Raw genomic sequence first — 11,727 nt, 5'->3', positions numbered from 1 at the left:
AGTACTGAAAAAAGTGACTTAGGACCATTTTTCACACTTACGACCGCTGCAGCATCCCCATGGTCATGCGATCAAAATTCAGACACTTGGCAACTATATTTATGACGGTGGCAGTGTCCCATGGGGTCCTGTGATCCTCTTTTGTGACCTGACTAGCAAAGTCAAATGAGGAAGGCAGATTTACTTAACAACCATATAATTTAACAACTGCAGCGATTCACTTAACAACTGAGGCAAGAAAAGTTGTAAAATGAGGCAAAATTCACTTAACAAATTTCTCAGCATAAGTTGGCCATAAGTTGATGACTACCTGTATTGTGGTGTGCACATACCTTATTTATATCTTTGCCTGTGCCTTATATAAACTTACATTTGTATACCACTGATGGCATGATGTCTGGATGCCATATGCTAAATAAAAAACAAACAAACAAGATAAGCAGTTGGCGTCAAGAAGGATATTTCTAACCAAAAGTGAAAGGAAAAAAAGCTGGAAGTTGCATAGGAGAGCCTTTACAACAAGACCACTTCCATTTTGGGAGTGGCTGTGAGCAAAGTCTGCGTTGTGTTTGCTTCTTTTTCATTTTCGGTCCATGCCTTGATTACATTCAGACAGGAGTCCCCCAAAACAGAACCTGTTCTGGATCTTTTCAAAGCTCAGGAATTTTGTTGCTCCAGATTCCTGCGATGGGCAAAGCCTCAGCCAGGAAAGATATCGCTAGCAAAACATCCAGGATGGGAGAGGTAAGTGAACAGGACTGAAGCCTAGGATGGAGACATTAGGGGAAAACGGGTTTGAATGTGCAGTGTAAGGTTGTGAAGGGAAGAGGGGTTGTGAGGGACCTCCTTCAAATTCTTCAAGTTGCTCAGAAACTTTAGCTATCTCTGCTAGTGGCTCTTGCAGTCTGTTTTGTGGTTCCTTGGGTGCTGCACTACATTTTTCAGGATAGACTTTCTCCTAATTCCTTTATGTCTTAACGTATCTTGGAGACAGGATGTCAGATATGGGTGGGTGAGTTTCAAAGAAGGACGCATCCAACCGTGTGCTCTGCATTCAGCTTCGCAGGATGATTTTACACAGCCACCTTTTGCAGGAGAGAAACCAAGGCAGGCTTGACTAAAGGAAGTGGACAGAGAATCAGAAAATCTGATGCTATAATAAATGTTATGTCACAAGGGTGCCAGGGTTTGTTTGTTTGTTTGTTTGACTCCTGTGGAAAGCAAAGGGTGAACCACAATAAGGGTAGTGTCGTTGCCCTAATATTGTAATAAAGAGTTTAGACATCTGCAATTATTAGGCCACAGTTTCTCTACCTTGTCAATTTTAAGAGGACTTCCCAATTCCCAGAATTCTGCAACAAGCATGCTTTAAGATGGGTGGATTTCAACTCCCAGAATTCCCTAGCCAGCATGCTTTAAGATGGGTGGACTTCAACTCTCAGAATCCCCCAGCCAGCAGCTCCCTTAAAAAGAGGGGTGGACTTCAACTCCCACTGTTCTGTCTGGAGAATTTTTATTCATTTATTCATTAGATTTTTATCCTGACTTTTTAATAAGTAACTCAAAACAGCAAACATGCATAATATTTGCACATTCTTGTGCAAAGCCAGAGAGCGTGGCTGATCTTAGACACCAAATGAAGGATGTTCTGTCATGTGGTTTCTGTCAACAACAGCCCTTGCAGCTGCAGGTAGGCAGGAGTGTGATTTATTGACGCAACTGATTTTCAGTGTTGCTTTCTGTCTTTTGGGGCAGTTCTTTGCCGAATGTTGGCATCAACTCAAAGACACAGTTTTTTCCTGGCTTTCCTGGGTATGTATTCGATGGAGGGGAATCTGCCTGGGCACCGATGGGCTCCCTTTGTAGCTAACCTGTGGAACTCCCAGCCACAGGAAAGGGCAAAAGGTAGACGTGGGGAAACGTTTTGAATCTGAAACGTTTAAAGCTTGCCGAACTCTTGATTCAGATTAGAAACCCTCGGTCCCGGGTCTTGGGTTCAAAACAATCAGTGGAGCAGCTTGCCTCCTGGAGTTGGGGGTGCTCAATCACTGGGAGTCTTCAAAAATAGACTTTGAATGGGGTGGTATAAGGTTTCCTACTTGGCATCTGGTTCCCAAATGGCCCGTGCTTGATTATCAAAAAAGGAAAACTTCCTTTGCTCCACCAGAATTCAAAAAGTCTTCCCCCCACCTCCAAGGCAAGAGTTTTGAGCATGAAGTTAATCTGGTTTAAGTGGTTTTAAGATTTTAATTCTAATATACATTTTTGAATTGTGAGTCTCCCAGAGTTGTTTGCTGAGATAGGAGGCGATAGAAATCGAAACAAATCAAATCTTATATCAATGACTCGGTTTTCCTGCACCCCCCAGTTTTACAGTCAAAAGGGACACTTCTAGGAAATCAGAACTGAAATCTGCTATTGTTCTTGCGGAAGTGACCCGTAATACTATTCTGGGGTTGTTTTGTGTTAGCTTTCCACGGTTAGTATTTATTGCCATCCGACAGGATCCCCCCAAACAGATCCTGCTCGGGACCTTTTCAAAGCTCCCAGCTTCTCCTCCGTCACTTAGACGTTTTCTTACTCCAGATTCCCGGGAAGGAGAAAAAACACAGCTGGCATAAATAATGACCAACCAAGTATCCTGGGGAGGCGAAGTAAGTGAACAGGGACAGAATTCTAAGATGGAGACCGAAAGAAAAAAGTATTGCTTTGCGTATTTGTGCATGTGCGGGTGTTGGGTTGTGTTTTGTGACCCCTTGGATGCTGGATTGTAGTTTTCAGGCTGAACTTGTCCCAATTCCTTAATTTTTATGCCTTATGTATTCTGGAGACAGGATGTTGGTGGCTTGAGTTTCAGAGAGGGTGTATCCAGTGGTGGGATTCAGCCGGTTCGCACCAGTTTGGCAGAACCTGTAGCTAACGTTTGGTTGCCCAGGCCCAGAACGGACTTCTGGAAGTGGCATCCACCGAGAGAATCGGTTGTTCACATATTTGAATCCCACCCCTGGGTGTATCCAATTACTTTTTCTGCAATTCAGTTTTGCGGGCTAATTTTATGGCATCAGTTTGTCGCGGGAAAGAAAATGAATGGAAGGCGGGTTTAATTGGAGGAGGTCCATAGAGACCCAGAAATGCAATAACGATCTTTCTCAATTTTAAAAGATGTGGATTGCAACTTCTAGCATGCTTAGGGGGTAATAATAATAACAGCAACAATAACAACAACAACAACAACAATAAAGTTGGAAGGGACCTTGGGGGTCATCTAGTCCAACTGCCTGCTCAGGCAGGAAACCCTATACCATTTCGGACAAATGGCTGTCTAGTCTCTTCTTAAAACCTTCCAGTGTTGGAGCATTCGCCACTTCTGGAGGCAGGTTGTTCCACTGGTTAATTGTCCTCACTGTCAGGAAGTTTCTCCTTAATTCTAGGTTGCTTCTCTCCTTGATTAGTTTCCATCTGTTGCTTCTTGTGCTGCCTTCAGGCGCTTTGGAGAACAGCTGGACTCCCTCTTCTTTGGGGCAGCCCCTGAGAGATTGGAACTCTGCTATCATGTCCCCCCCTCGTCCTTCTCTTCATTAAACTAGACATACCCAATTCCAGCAACTGTCAAGGTCCCTCCCGACTCTGTTATTCTGTTCTTCTTTTGATTCTGCAGTAGGTTGCATCGCAACTTTATGTATTTTTTTCCAGCGTCCTGCCCTGTTGCATGCATGATGGCTGGTAGACTCGGGTTCCGCTTTAACGGTCCTTGTGGGTTCTGCATCTGTTTGCAGGTTTAGTAGAGATCCTGGCAGGCTGGCTGGCTGGCTGGGTCTCACTGCTTCCTCTCCACTGCAATCTGGTCTCCCTTTCCTTGTAGGTGGACCTGAAGCCGGGGGACTTGATTGAGATCTTCCGGACGGGATACCAGCACTGGGCCGTCTATGTGGGTTTGGGCATGGTTGTCCATCTGACTTCAGCAGGTAAGCAACCCAGGGCGGGCTAGCCAAATGACCCGCAAAACCCCATCGGAATATTTGTATCTGAGCGTTAATATTGGTCTTGGGCAATGGGACCGTCATGGCATCCACACAGTCACGTGATCGATCACTTGAGAACTTGACAGCCAGCGTGTATTTATACCAGCTGCAGCCCCTGGGGTTTTGTGGTTGACCTCTGTGTCCTTCGCAGCCAGCTCCTGACAGACTAGATAAGTTGGAGAAGCTGGATTTGCTTAATGACCATGTGACTCGCTTAAGAACGGCAATGATTCACTTATCAATAGTGGCAAAGAGAGCTTGCAAAATCAGGAGAGATTCACTTAACCACCGCCCTGATTAGAAATTAAAATTCTGGTCTCAATTGTGGCGGTGAGCTGAGGATTATGGATAATGGGTGGGTAGTGAAACATCTGCAAGAAAACCAAACCAAGAGAGCACCAAGGACCCCAGAGTCATCGTCGTCGTCCTCCTCCTCCTCCTCCTCCTCTCCACAACCCCCCTCCCTCCTAGCATGATGATGTTACCTAGCTAGGTAATGAAACTTCTGCAAGAAAGCGAAACTGAGAGAGCATTAAAGACCCCATAGTCCTCCATCTCGTCCTCCTCCTCCTCCTCCCTGCAAACCCCTCCCCTCCTAGCATGATGATGTTAGCTGTTGGATCTACAAGAGAAAAACCACGTTCAGAGAGCACTAAGGCCTCTACAGGTCAGCCCTACAAAAATTCTCTTCTATGGCTAGGAATTTCTGGGCACGGATTCTTTCTTTCCTTACTCTTACATCCTCTCTTTCCTTCTGAAGATAAATGTGCTGAAGCTAGAGCTGAAGCTGGTAGCATGAAGTCTCTCTGGGCCAAGAAAGCAATGGTGAAGAGAGAGCCACTGTCCGATGTGGTAGGAAAAAATAAATACCGTGTTAGCAACAAGCATGACGCCACCTATGATGTCCGAACCCCAGATCAGATTGTCTCTATGGCTGAGAAGCTGGAGGGCCAAATATTGGACTATGAACTCACCACCCAGAATTGTGAGCATTTTGCCAACAACCTGCGCTATGATGTAGCTCGCAGTGATCAGGTGAGTGCAGTTTTTGGACATTTAGACGAATTTCTTGCAATCTCAGTCTCAGGAGGATTATCCCAAGAGCATTAACCAGCACTGCTGCCTTCTCTTGAGTGATGAGAAGGCTCACCTCGCTTGGTGCTCTACGGTTGTGTTGGGACTACAACTCCCAGAATTGCATTGGCTCTGGGATCCAGGGAATTCTGGGAACTGCAGTCCAACTAGCCCCGAAGCCCATTGGGGGAGGGGGTTAACGTATTCTGCAAAACACCTGAACAGGTCAGGACAATTAGTAACAGGTGGAAGATCCTTAAAGAGAGATCCAACCTGGAATTAAGGAGAAATTTCCTGAGGGTGAGAAGAATCAATGGAACAAGTTGCCTCCAGAGATTGTGGATGCTCCATCGCTGGAGGTGTTCAAGAAGAGATTGGACAACCCTTTGTCCAGGATGGTATAAGGCAGGCGTGTCAAATTCGCAACGTCACGTGGCGTGTCGCGACATATCGTGACTTTTTTGCCATTGCCCGCAATGGGGTGGGCACAGTTTCACTATGATGCATCCAGCCTGCGGGCCAGCAGTTTGACACCTCCGGTATAAGGTCTCCTACTTGAGTGGGCGGTTGCACCAGAATACTTCAACAGCCCTTTCCAATCCTGTTATTCTACTATCCTTCCTTCCTTCCTTCCTTCCTTCCTTCCTTCCTTCCTTCCTTCCTTCCTTCCTTCCTTCCTTCCTCCTTCCTTCCTTCTTCCCTCTCTCCCTCAGCTCGGCCTGTTCTCATGCTTGGCTCCAGACCTTTATTGTATCACCTTCCACCGGGATCCCTTGGCCAAGGTATATGCGGAAGAAGCCTTCATCCTGCAGTGGATAGACAATGGCTAAAATGATAAGGGTGATAAGTGATGGTATGTTCTAGGTTGGGGGAAAACTTGTAGAAAATTCAGGCCATTTTTCAGGATTATGTAATATGTTCCTTCCTTGAATCAAAAAAGATCTTTGCTGATCCTGGTCTATCTCTTCAATTTGCAGATCAGATATGTGCTCTGGTTACCAATGGCAAAACATTTGGCACTCCTGCTATTGAAGATCTAGCAAGGAGAACGTCTGGAGCAACTATGACTTGGATGATTGAGAATCTCCATAGACATTTGGCTTCAACTAACAGTCCTGAAGAATTCACTTTCTCTAATATGTTTTTGCCTCCTCCCTCTCTCTTTGCCTCTCTTTCTCTCTGCCTTCTTTTCTTTTCCCTTGAGATAGCAGTTGGTCAAAAGCCTATGCTTGATGCTCTCCTCTCCACGCCCAGTTTCAACTTCCAAATAAAAGTTTACCTTCCAATGAAGATAATGTCTGGTGCAATTTCTTCCATACTTGCTTGGGCCATGCTTCAAATTCCATTCGCTCTAGGAACTGGGGAATTCTGGGAACTGCAGCCCAGGCAGCCCCCAAACCAATTTGGACTGCGAGCTTTCAGACCTCCTTCCTTGCTAATGGGATTTTGAGAACTGTCCAAAATTAGGAAGGATGGGCAGATGACAATCTTCATATTCAGGGTGTGCAAGGCGTTTGCTAACCTTTTGCACTTGTGACGCATACCATCCTTATGTGTGAAAATAAGGGGTTACATGTGATGCTAAAGTTGTTAAGCAAAAGACATGTTCATTAAATGAGAACACTTTCCCCAATGGGTGTTTTTTTGCTGGAAACTGGCAAAAACACCAGCAATCTCATCAGCCAAACATGGGAGTTTGTGAAACATTTGTCCTGAGTTTTCAGAATACAGAAATGGCGTCTGGTTCCCAAATGTGCCACCTTAAGTGACAAGGTCCCAAATGAGTCGTCGGTTCATTTCTGTGCTTGGTTACCAGAAAATGAGAACTTCCTTTGCTCCATCAGAATTCAAAAAGTCTTCGCTCCAAGGCAAGAGTTTTGAGCATGAAGTTAATCTGGTTTAAGTGGTTTTAAGATTTTAATTCTAACATACATTTTTGAATTGTGAGTCTCCCAGAGTTGTTTGCTGAGACAGGAGGCAATAGAAATCGAAACAATTGAAATCCTATATCAATGACTCGGTTTTCCTGCTCCCCCTCCCCAGTTTTACAGTCAAAAGGGACATTTCTAGGAAATCAGAACTGAAAGCTGCTATTGTTCTTGCGGAAGTGACACTAATACCTTATCGGCCTGTTTGGCAGTCTGCATTTGTGCTAGCTTTACTTTCACTTTCCACGATTACTATTTATTGCCTTCAGACAGGATCCCCTCAAACAGATCTTGCTTGGGACCTTTTCAAAGCTCCCAGCTTCTCCTCCGTCACTTAGACGTTTTCTTACTCCAGATTCCTAGGAAGGAAAAAAAAAAAAAAAACGCAGCTGGTATAAATATGACCAACAAAGCATCCTGGAGAGGCGAAGTAAGTGAACTGGGACAGGATTCTAAGATGGAGACGGAAAGAAAAAGGATTGCTGAAGGGATTTTATTATGCCTAAACTTGATATTAGTAATATTGATTATTTTGTAATCAATATATATTGGCCGGACAAAAATTTAGTGACTCTTCTTAACCACAGGCTTGTTTATATTAAACAGGCTGGTTTATTATATCCTGGTATTTGTTTTTTTATTTTATTTATTAGCATAATGCCCAGGATTCACATTTTTAATATTTTAAAAGATATCTATCTATCTATCTTTGTTTATGTGCAAGCAGCTTTTTAGGTGCTTTATATTGGGAAGTTAGTTATATAAAAGCAAATGTTTCATGCTTTAGGTACAGGTGATTGCTTACATGAAAAGAGCAGAGCAAGCGGAAGGGATAAAAAAGGAGTTACGGATGGAGGCTGGATTGCTGTGCATGAGTCATCATCTAGGAATTATTTTTTTGTGCCATCTTATGCTTGGTACCAAGACCTGATCTTTTTTTTCTGGAAAGGTATAAAAGGTGGAAGACATCTTTTCTGATTATTGCCTTCATTTCTCTACCAGCCACAAAGAGAGATGGGGTCACCCAACTCTTATTTGGATCAAAGTAAAAGTTGTTTGCTTGTCAAAATCTCGACTCAGGAGTTTTCTTTGGCTCTTTTAAATTCCTGAGTAACGCTGGGGCCATTGTGAGGCTAAGTGGAAAACCTTACAATTGCTTTGTGTATTTGTGTATGTGTGGCTGTTGGGTGTGTTTTATGACCCCTTGGACTGCTGGATTGTACTTTTCAGGGTGAACTTTGCCCCGAAAGAGGCATCCACGCAGAGAACTGGTTTTTCATATATTTGAATCCCACCCTTGGGTGTATCCAATTATTTTTTCTGCAATTCAGCTTTGCGGGCTAATTTTATGGCATCAGTTTGTCGCAGGAAAGAAAATGAATGGAAGGCGGGTTTAATTGGAGGAGGTCGATAGAGACCCAGAAGTGCAATAATGATCTTTGTCAGTTTTAAAAGGTGTGGATTGCAACTCCTAGCACGCTTAGGGGGTTGGTCTAGAAGACCTTCAAGGTCGCTTCCAACTCTGTTATTCTGTTGTTCTTTTGATTCTGCAACTTTTATGTATTTTTTTTAACTTCCTGCCCTGTTGCATGCATGATGGCTTGTAGGCTTGGGTTCTGCTTTAACGGTACTTGCGAGTTCTGCATCTGTTTGCAGGTTTAGTATTGATCCTGGCAGGGTGGGTGGGTCTCACTGCTTCCTCTCCACTGCAATCTGGTCTCCCTTTCCTTGTAGGTGGACCTGGTGCCAGGGGACTTGATTGAGATCTTCCGGACGGGATACCAGCACTGGGCCGTCTATGTGGGTTTGGGCGACGTTATCCATCTGGCTCCACCAAGTAAGGGACCCAGGCTGGGCTAGCCAAATGACCCGCAAAACTCCATCAGAATATTTGTATCTGAGCTGGATATTAGTCTTGGGCCGTGGTTTAGGATAGACCTCGCCTTCAGTTCTGGCCAGCTGCTACGAACATCTGAAGAGCGGGACCAAGCCAGAAAATTAGCACTTAGGACCCTCATGGCATCCACACAGTCACGTGATCAATCATTTGGGCACTTGACAGCCAGCATGTATTTATACCAGCTGCAGCCCCTGGGGTTTTGTGGTTGACCTTTGTGTCCTTTGCAGCCAGCTTCCGACAGACTAGATAGGTTGGGGACGTTGGATTTGCTTAATGACCGCGTGACTCGCTTAAGAACGGCAACGATTCACTTATCAATAGTGACAAAGAGAGCTTGCAAAATCAGGAGAGATCCACTTAACCACCGCCCTGATTAGAAATTAAAATTCTGGTCCCAATTGTGGCGGTGAGCTGAGGATTATGGGTAATAGGTGGGTAATGAAACATCTGTAAGAAAATCAAACTGAGAGAGCACTAAGGACCTCAGAGTCATCGTCGTCCTCCTCCTCTCCACAACCCCCCTCCCTCCTAGCATGATGTTACCTAGCTAGGTAATGAAACATCTGCAAGAAAGCAAAAATGATAGCACTAAGGACCCCATAGTCGTCGTCCTCCTCCTCTTCCTCCTCCTCCTCCCTGCAAACCCCTCCCCCTCCTAGCATGATGATGTTACCTATTGGGTCTGCAAGAGAACAACCACGTTCAGAGAGCGCCAAGTCCTCTACAGTTCAGCCCTACAAAAATTCTCTTCTATGGGTAGGCATTTCTCTTTCTTTCCTGACTCTCACATCCCCTCTTTCTTCTGAAGGTGAATGTGCTGGAGCTGGAGCTGCCAGCATGAAGTCTCTCTGGGCCAATACAGCAATGATAAAGAGAGAACCAGTGTCCAATGTGGTCGGAAGAGATCGCTACTGTGTTAGCAACAAGCATGACGCCATCTATAATGTCCGAACCCCAGATCAAATTGTCACTATGGCTAGGAAGCTGGAGGGCAAAACAGTGAATTATAAAATCACCACCGAGAATTGTGAGCATTTTTCCAACAGCCTGCGCTATGATGTAGCTCGCAGTGATCAAGTGAGTGCAGTTTTTGGACATTTAGACAAATTTCTTGCAATCTCAGTCTCGGGAGGATTATCCCAAGAGCATTAACCAGCACTGCTGCCTTCTCTTGAGTGATGAGAAGGCTCATCTCTCTTGGTGCTCTACGGTTGTGTTGGGACTACAACTCCCAGAATTGCATTGGCTCTGGGATCCAGGGAATTCTGGGAACTGCAGTCCAACTAGCCCCGAAGCCCATTGGGGGAGGGGGTTAACATATTCTGCAAAACACCTGAATAGGTCAGGACAATTAGTAATAGGTGGAAGATCCTTAAAGAGAGATCCAATCTGGAGTTAAGGAGAAATTTCCTGAGGGTGAGAACAATCAATGGAACAAGTTGCCTCCAGAGACTGTGGATGCTCCATCGCTGGAGGTGTTCAAGAAGAGATTGGACAACCCTTTGTCCAGGATGATATAAGGTCTCCTGCTCAAGTGGGGGGCTGCATTAGAAGACTTCAAAGGCCCCTCCCAACTCTGTTATTCTGCTATCCTCCCTCCCTCAGCTCGGCCTGTTCTCATGCTTGGCTCCAGACCTTTATTCTATCACCTTCCACTGAGATCCGTTGGCCAAGGTATATGCGGAAGAGGCCTTCATCCTGCAGTGGATAATGTTCTGGATCGTGTATATGTAACCCTGAATAGAGCATGTATCTGTATGTTAGAATATCTGGCATTTATTGGGTTAAGTGCTGTCTCCTTAAGAGATGGCTTATGGGTAATGTAGTTTTAGTTAGTCATCTATATCATGTTAGTAGGTCAGTGGGAGGAGCCACCAAAGTTTATTACAGGATATCCTAGCCACAAGCCTGTTGGGAAAGGTTCCTTTGTTTTCATCCAGCCTCATGCCTCCTAGCCACATGGCTTGGAGGTCCTATGCCAACATGTAATGCTTATGCAGAAGAAGAGGGGAAAATCCATTATCAAATTACCTGTGGAATGAGCTATACCGCTAAATATGTTTCTGGACATATCTCTACATAACAGTGAGTTATTGTTTAGGATTCCTAGAAATGAAAGCAATATTCTTTGCTTATTCTGCTGAGTTATCTGTCTGTCCCGGATGGGACTCAATGCAATCTGTTCTGTCTGATACAGAACAGATAGACAATGGCTAAAATGATGAGGATGATAGATGATGGTATGTTCTAGGTTGCGGGAAACCTGATCAAACTATAGAAAATTCAGGCCGTTTTTCAGGATTATGTAATATGTTCCTTCCTTGAATCAAAAAAGATCTTTGCTGATCCTAGTCTATCTCTTCAATTTGCAGGTCAAAAAAGCAGTTTGGTATGCCATGGCAGCAGCTTTGGCTCTCCTGCTACTCTGAAGATGTAGCAAGGAAAACGTCTGGAGCAACTATGATTTGGATGATTGAGAATCTCCATAGACATTTGGCTTCAACTAACAGTCCTGAAGAATTCACTTTCTCTGATGTGCTTTTGCCTCCTCCCTCTCTCTTTGCCTCTCTCTCTCTCTGCCTTCTTTTCTTTTCCCTTGAGATAGCAGTTGGTCAAAAGCCTATTCTTGATGCTCTCCTCTCCACACCCAGTTTCAGTCACAACTTCCAAATAAACGTTTACCTTCCAATGAAGATAATGTCTGGTGCAATTTCTCCCTACTTTCTTGGACCATGTTTCGACTTGATCTGGTCGGGCGCTACATTGCGGGCTCTGAGGGTCTGTCTTCTTCATCTCAGATGGT

At 44.6% G+C, this 11,727-nt stretch overlaps 2 protein-coding genes across 5 annotated transcripts; both read left to right on the top strand.

The window, feature by feature from the left end:
- The first annotated feature begins 577 nt into the window (after positions 1-577).
- On the top strand, positions 578-6,386 carry LOC120317196 (phospholipase A and acyltransferase 3-like). 4 transcript variants are annotated; one of them, XM_039363584.1, is made up of 5 exons: positions 1,751-1,812; positions 2,587-2,654; positions 3,863-3,965; positions 4,783-5,057; positions 6,074-6,386. In XM_039363584.1, exons 2-5 carry the CDS (start codon positions 2,625-2,627, stop codon positions 6,134-6,136), a joined length of 471 nt encoding a protein of 156 aa, XP_039219518.1. In that variant the 5' UTR covers positions 1,751-1,812; positions 2,587-2,624; the 3' UTR covers positions 6,137-6,386. The 4 variants fall into 4 exon arrangements, with proteins under 4 accessions (XP_039219515.1, XP_039219516.1, XP_039219518.1 ...); XM_039363581.1 differs by lacking the exons at positions 1,751-1,812; positions 2,587-2,654 and adding an exon at positions 578-744; XM_039363582.1 differs by lacking the exons at positions 1,751-1,812; positions 2,587-2,654 and adding an exon at positions 1,612-1,690.
- An 865-nt stretch (positions 6,387-7,251) lies between these two features.
- LOC120317044 (phospholipase A and acyltransferase 3-like) lies at positions 7,252-11,617 on the top strand. The gene is made up of 4 exons (XM_039363290.1): positions 7,252-7,454; positions 8,759-8,861; positions 9,733-10,001; positions 11,297-11,617. The coding sequence occupies exons 1-4, from the start codon at positions 7,425-7,427 to the stop codon at positions 11,351-11,353; spliced, it is 459 nt and encodes a 152-aa protein (XP_039219224.1). The 5' UTR covers positions 7,252-7,424; the 3' UTR covers positions 11,354-11,617.
- Positions 11,618-11,727: the final 110 nt, after the last annotated feature.

The sequence above is a fragment of the Crotalus tigris genome, unplaced genomic scaffold (genome assembly GCF_016545835.1).
Source record: "Crotalus tigris isolate CLP2741 ecotype Arizona unplaced genomic scaffold, ASM1654583v1 scf7180000019553.37968852642:3898890, whole genome shotgun sequence".
In the NCBI taxonomy this organism is placed as follows: Eukaryota; Metazoa; Chordata; class Lepidosauria; order Squamata; family Viperidae; genus Crotalus; species Crotalus tigris.
Note: the sequence above shows the minus strand (reverse complement) of the source record. Positions and strands in the feature narration are given on the sequence as shown.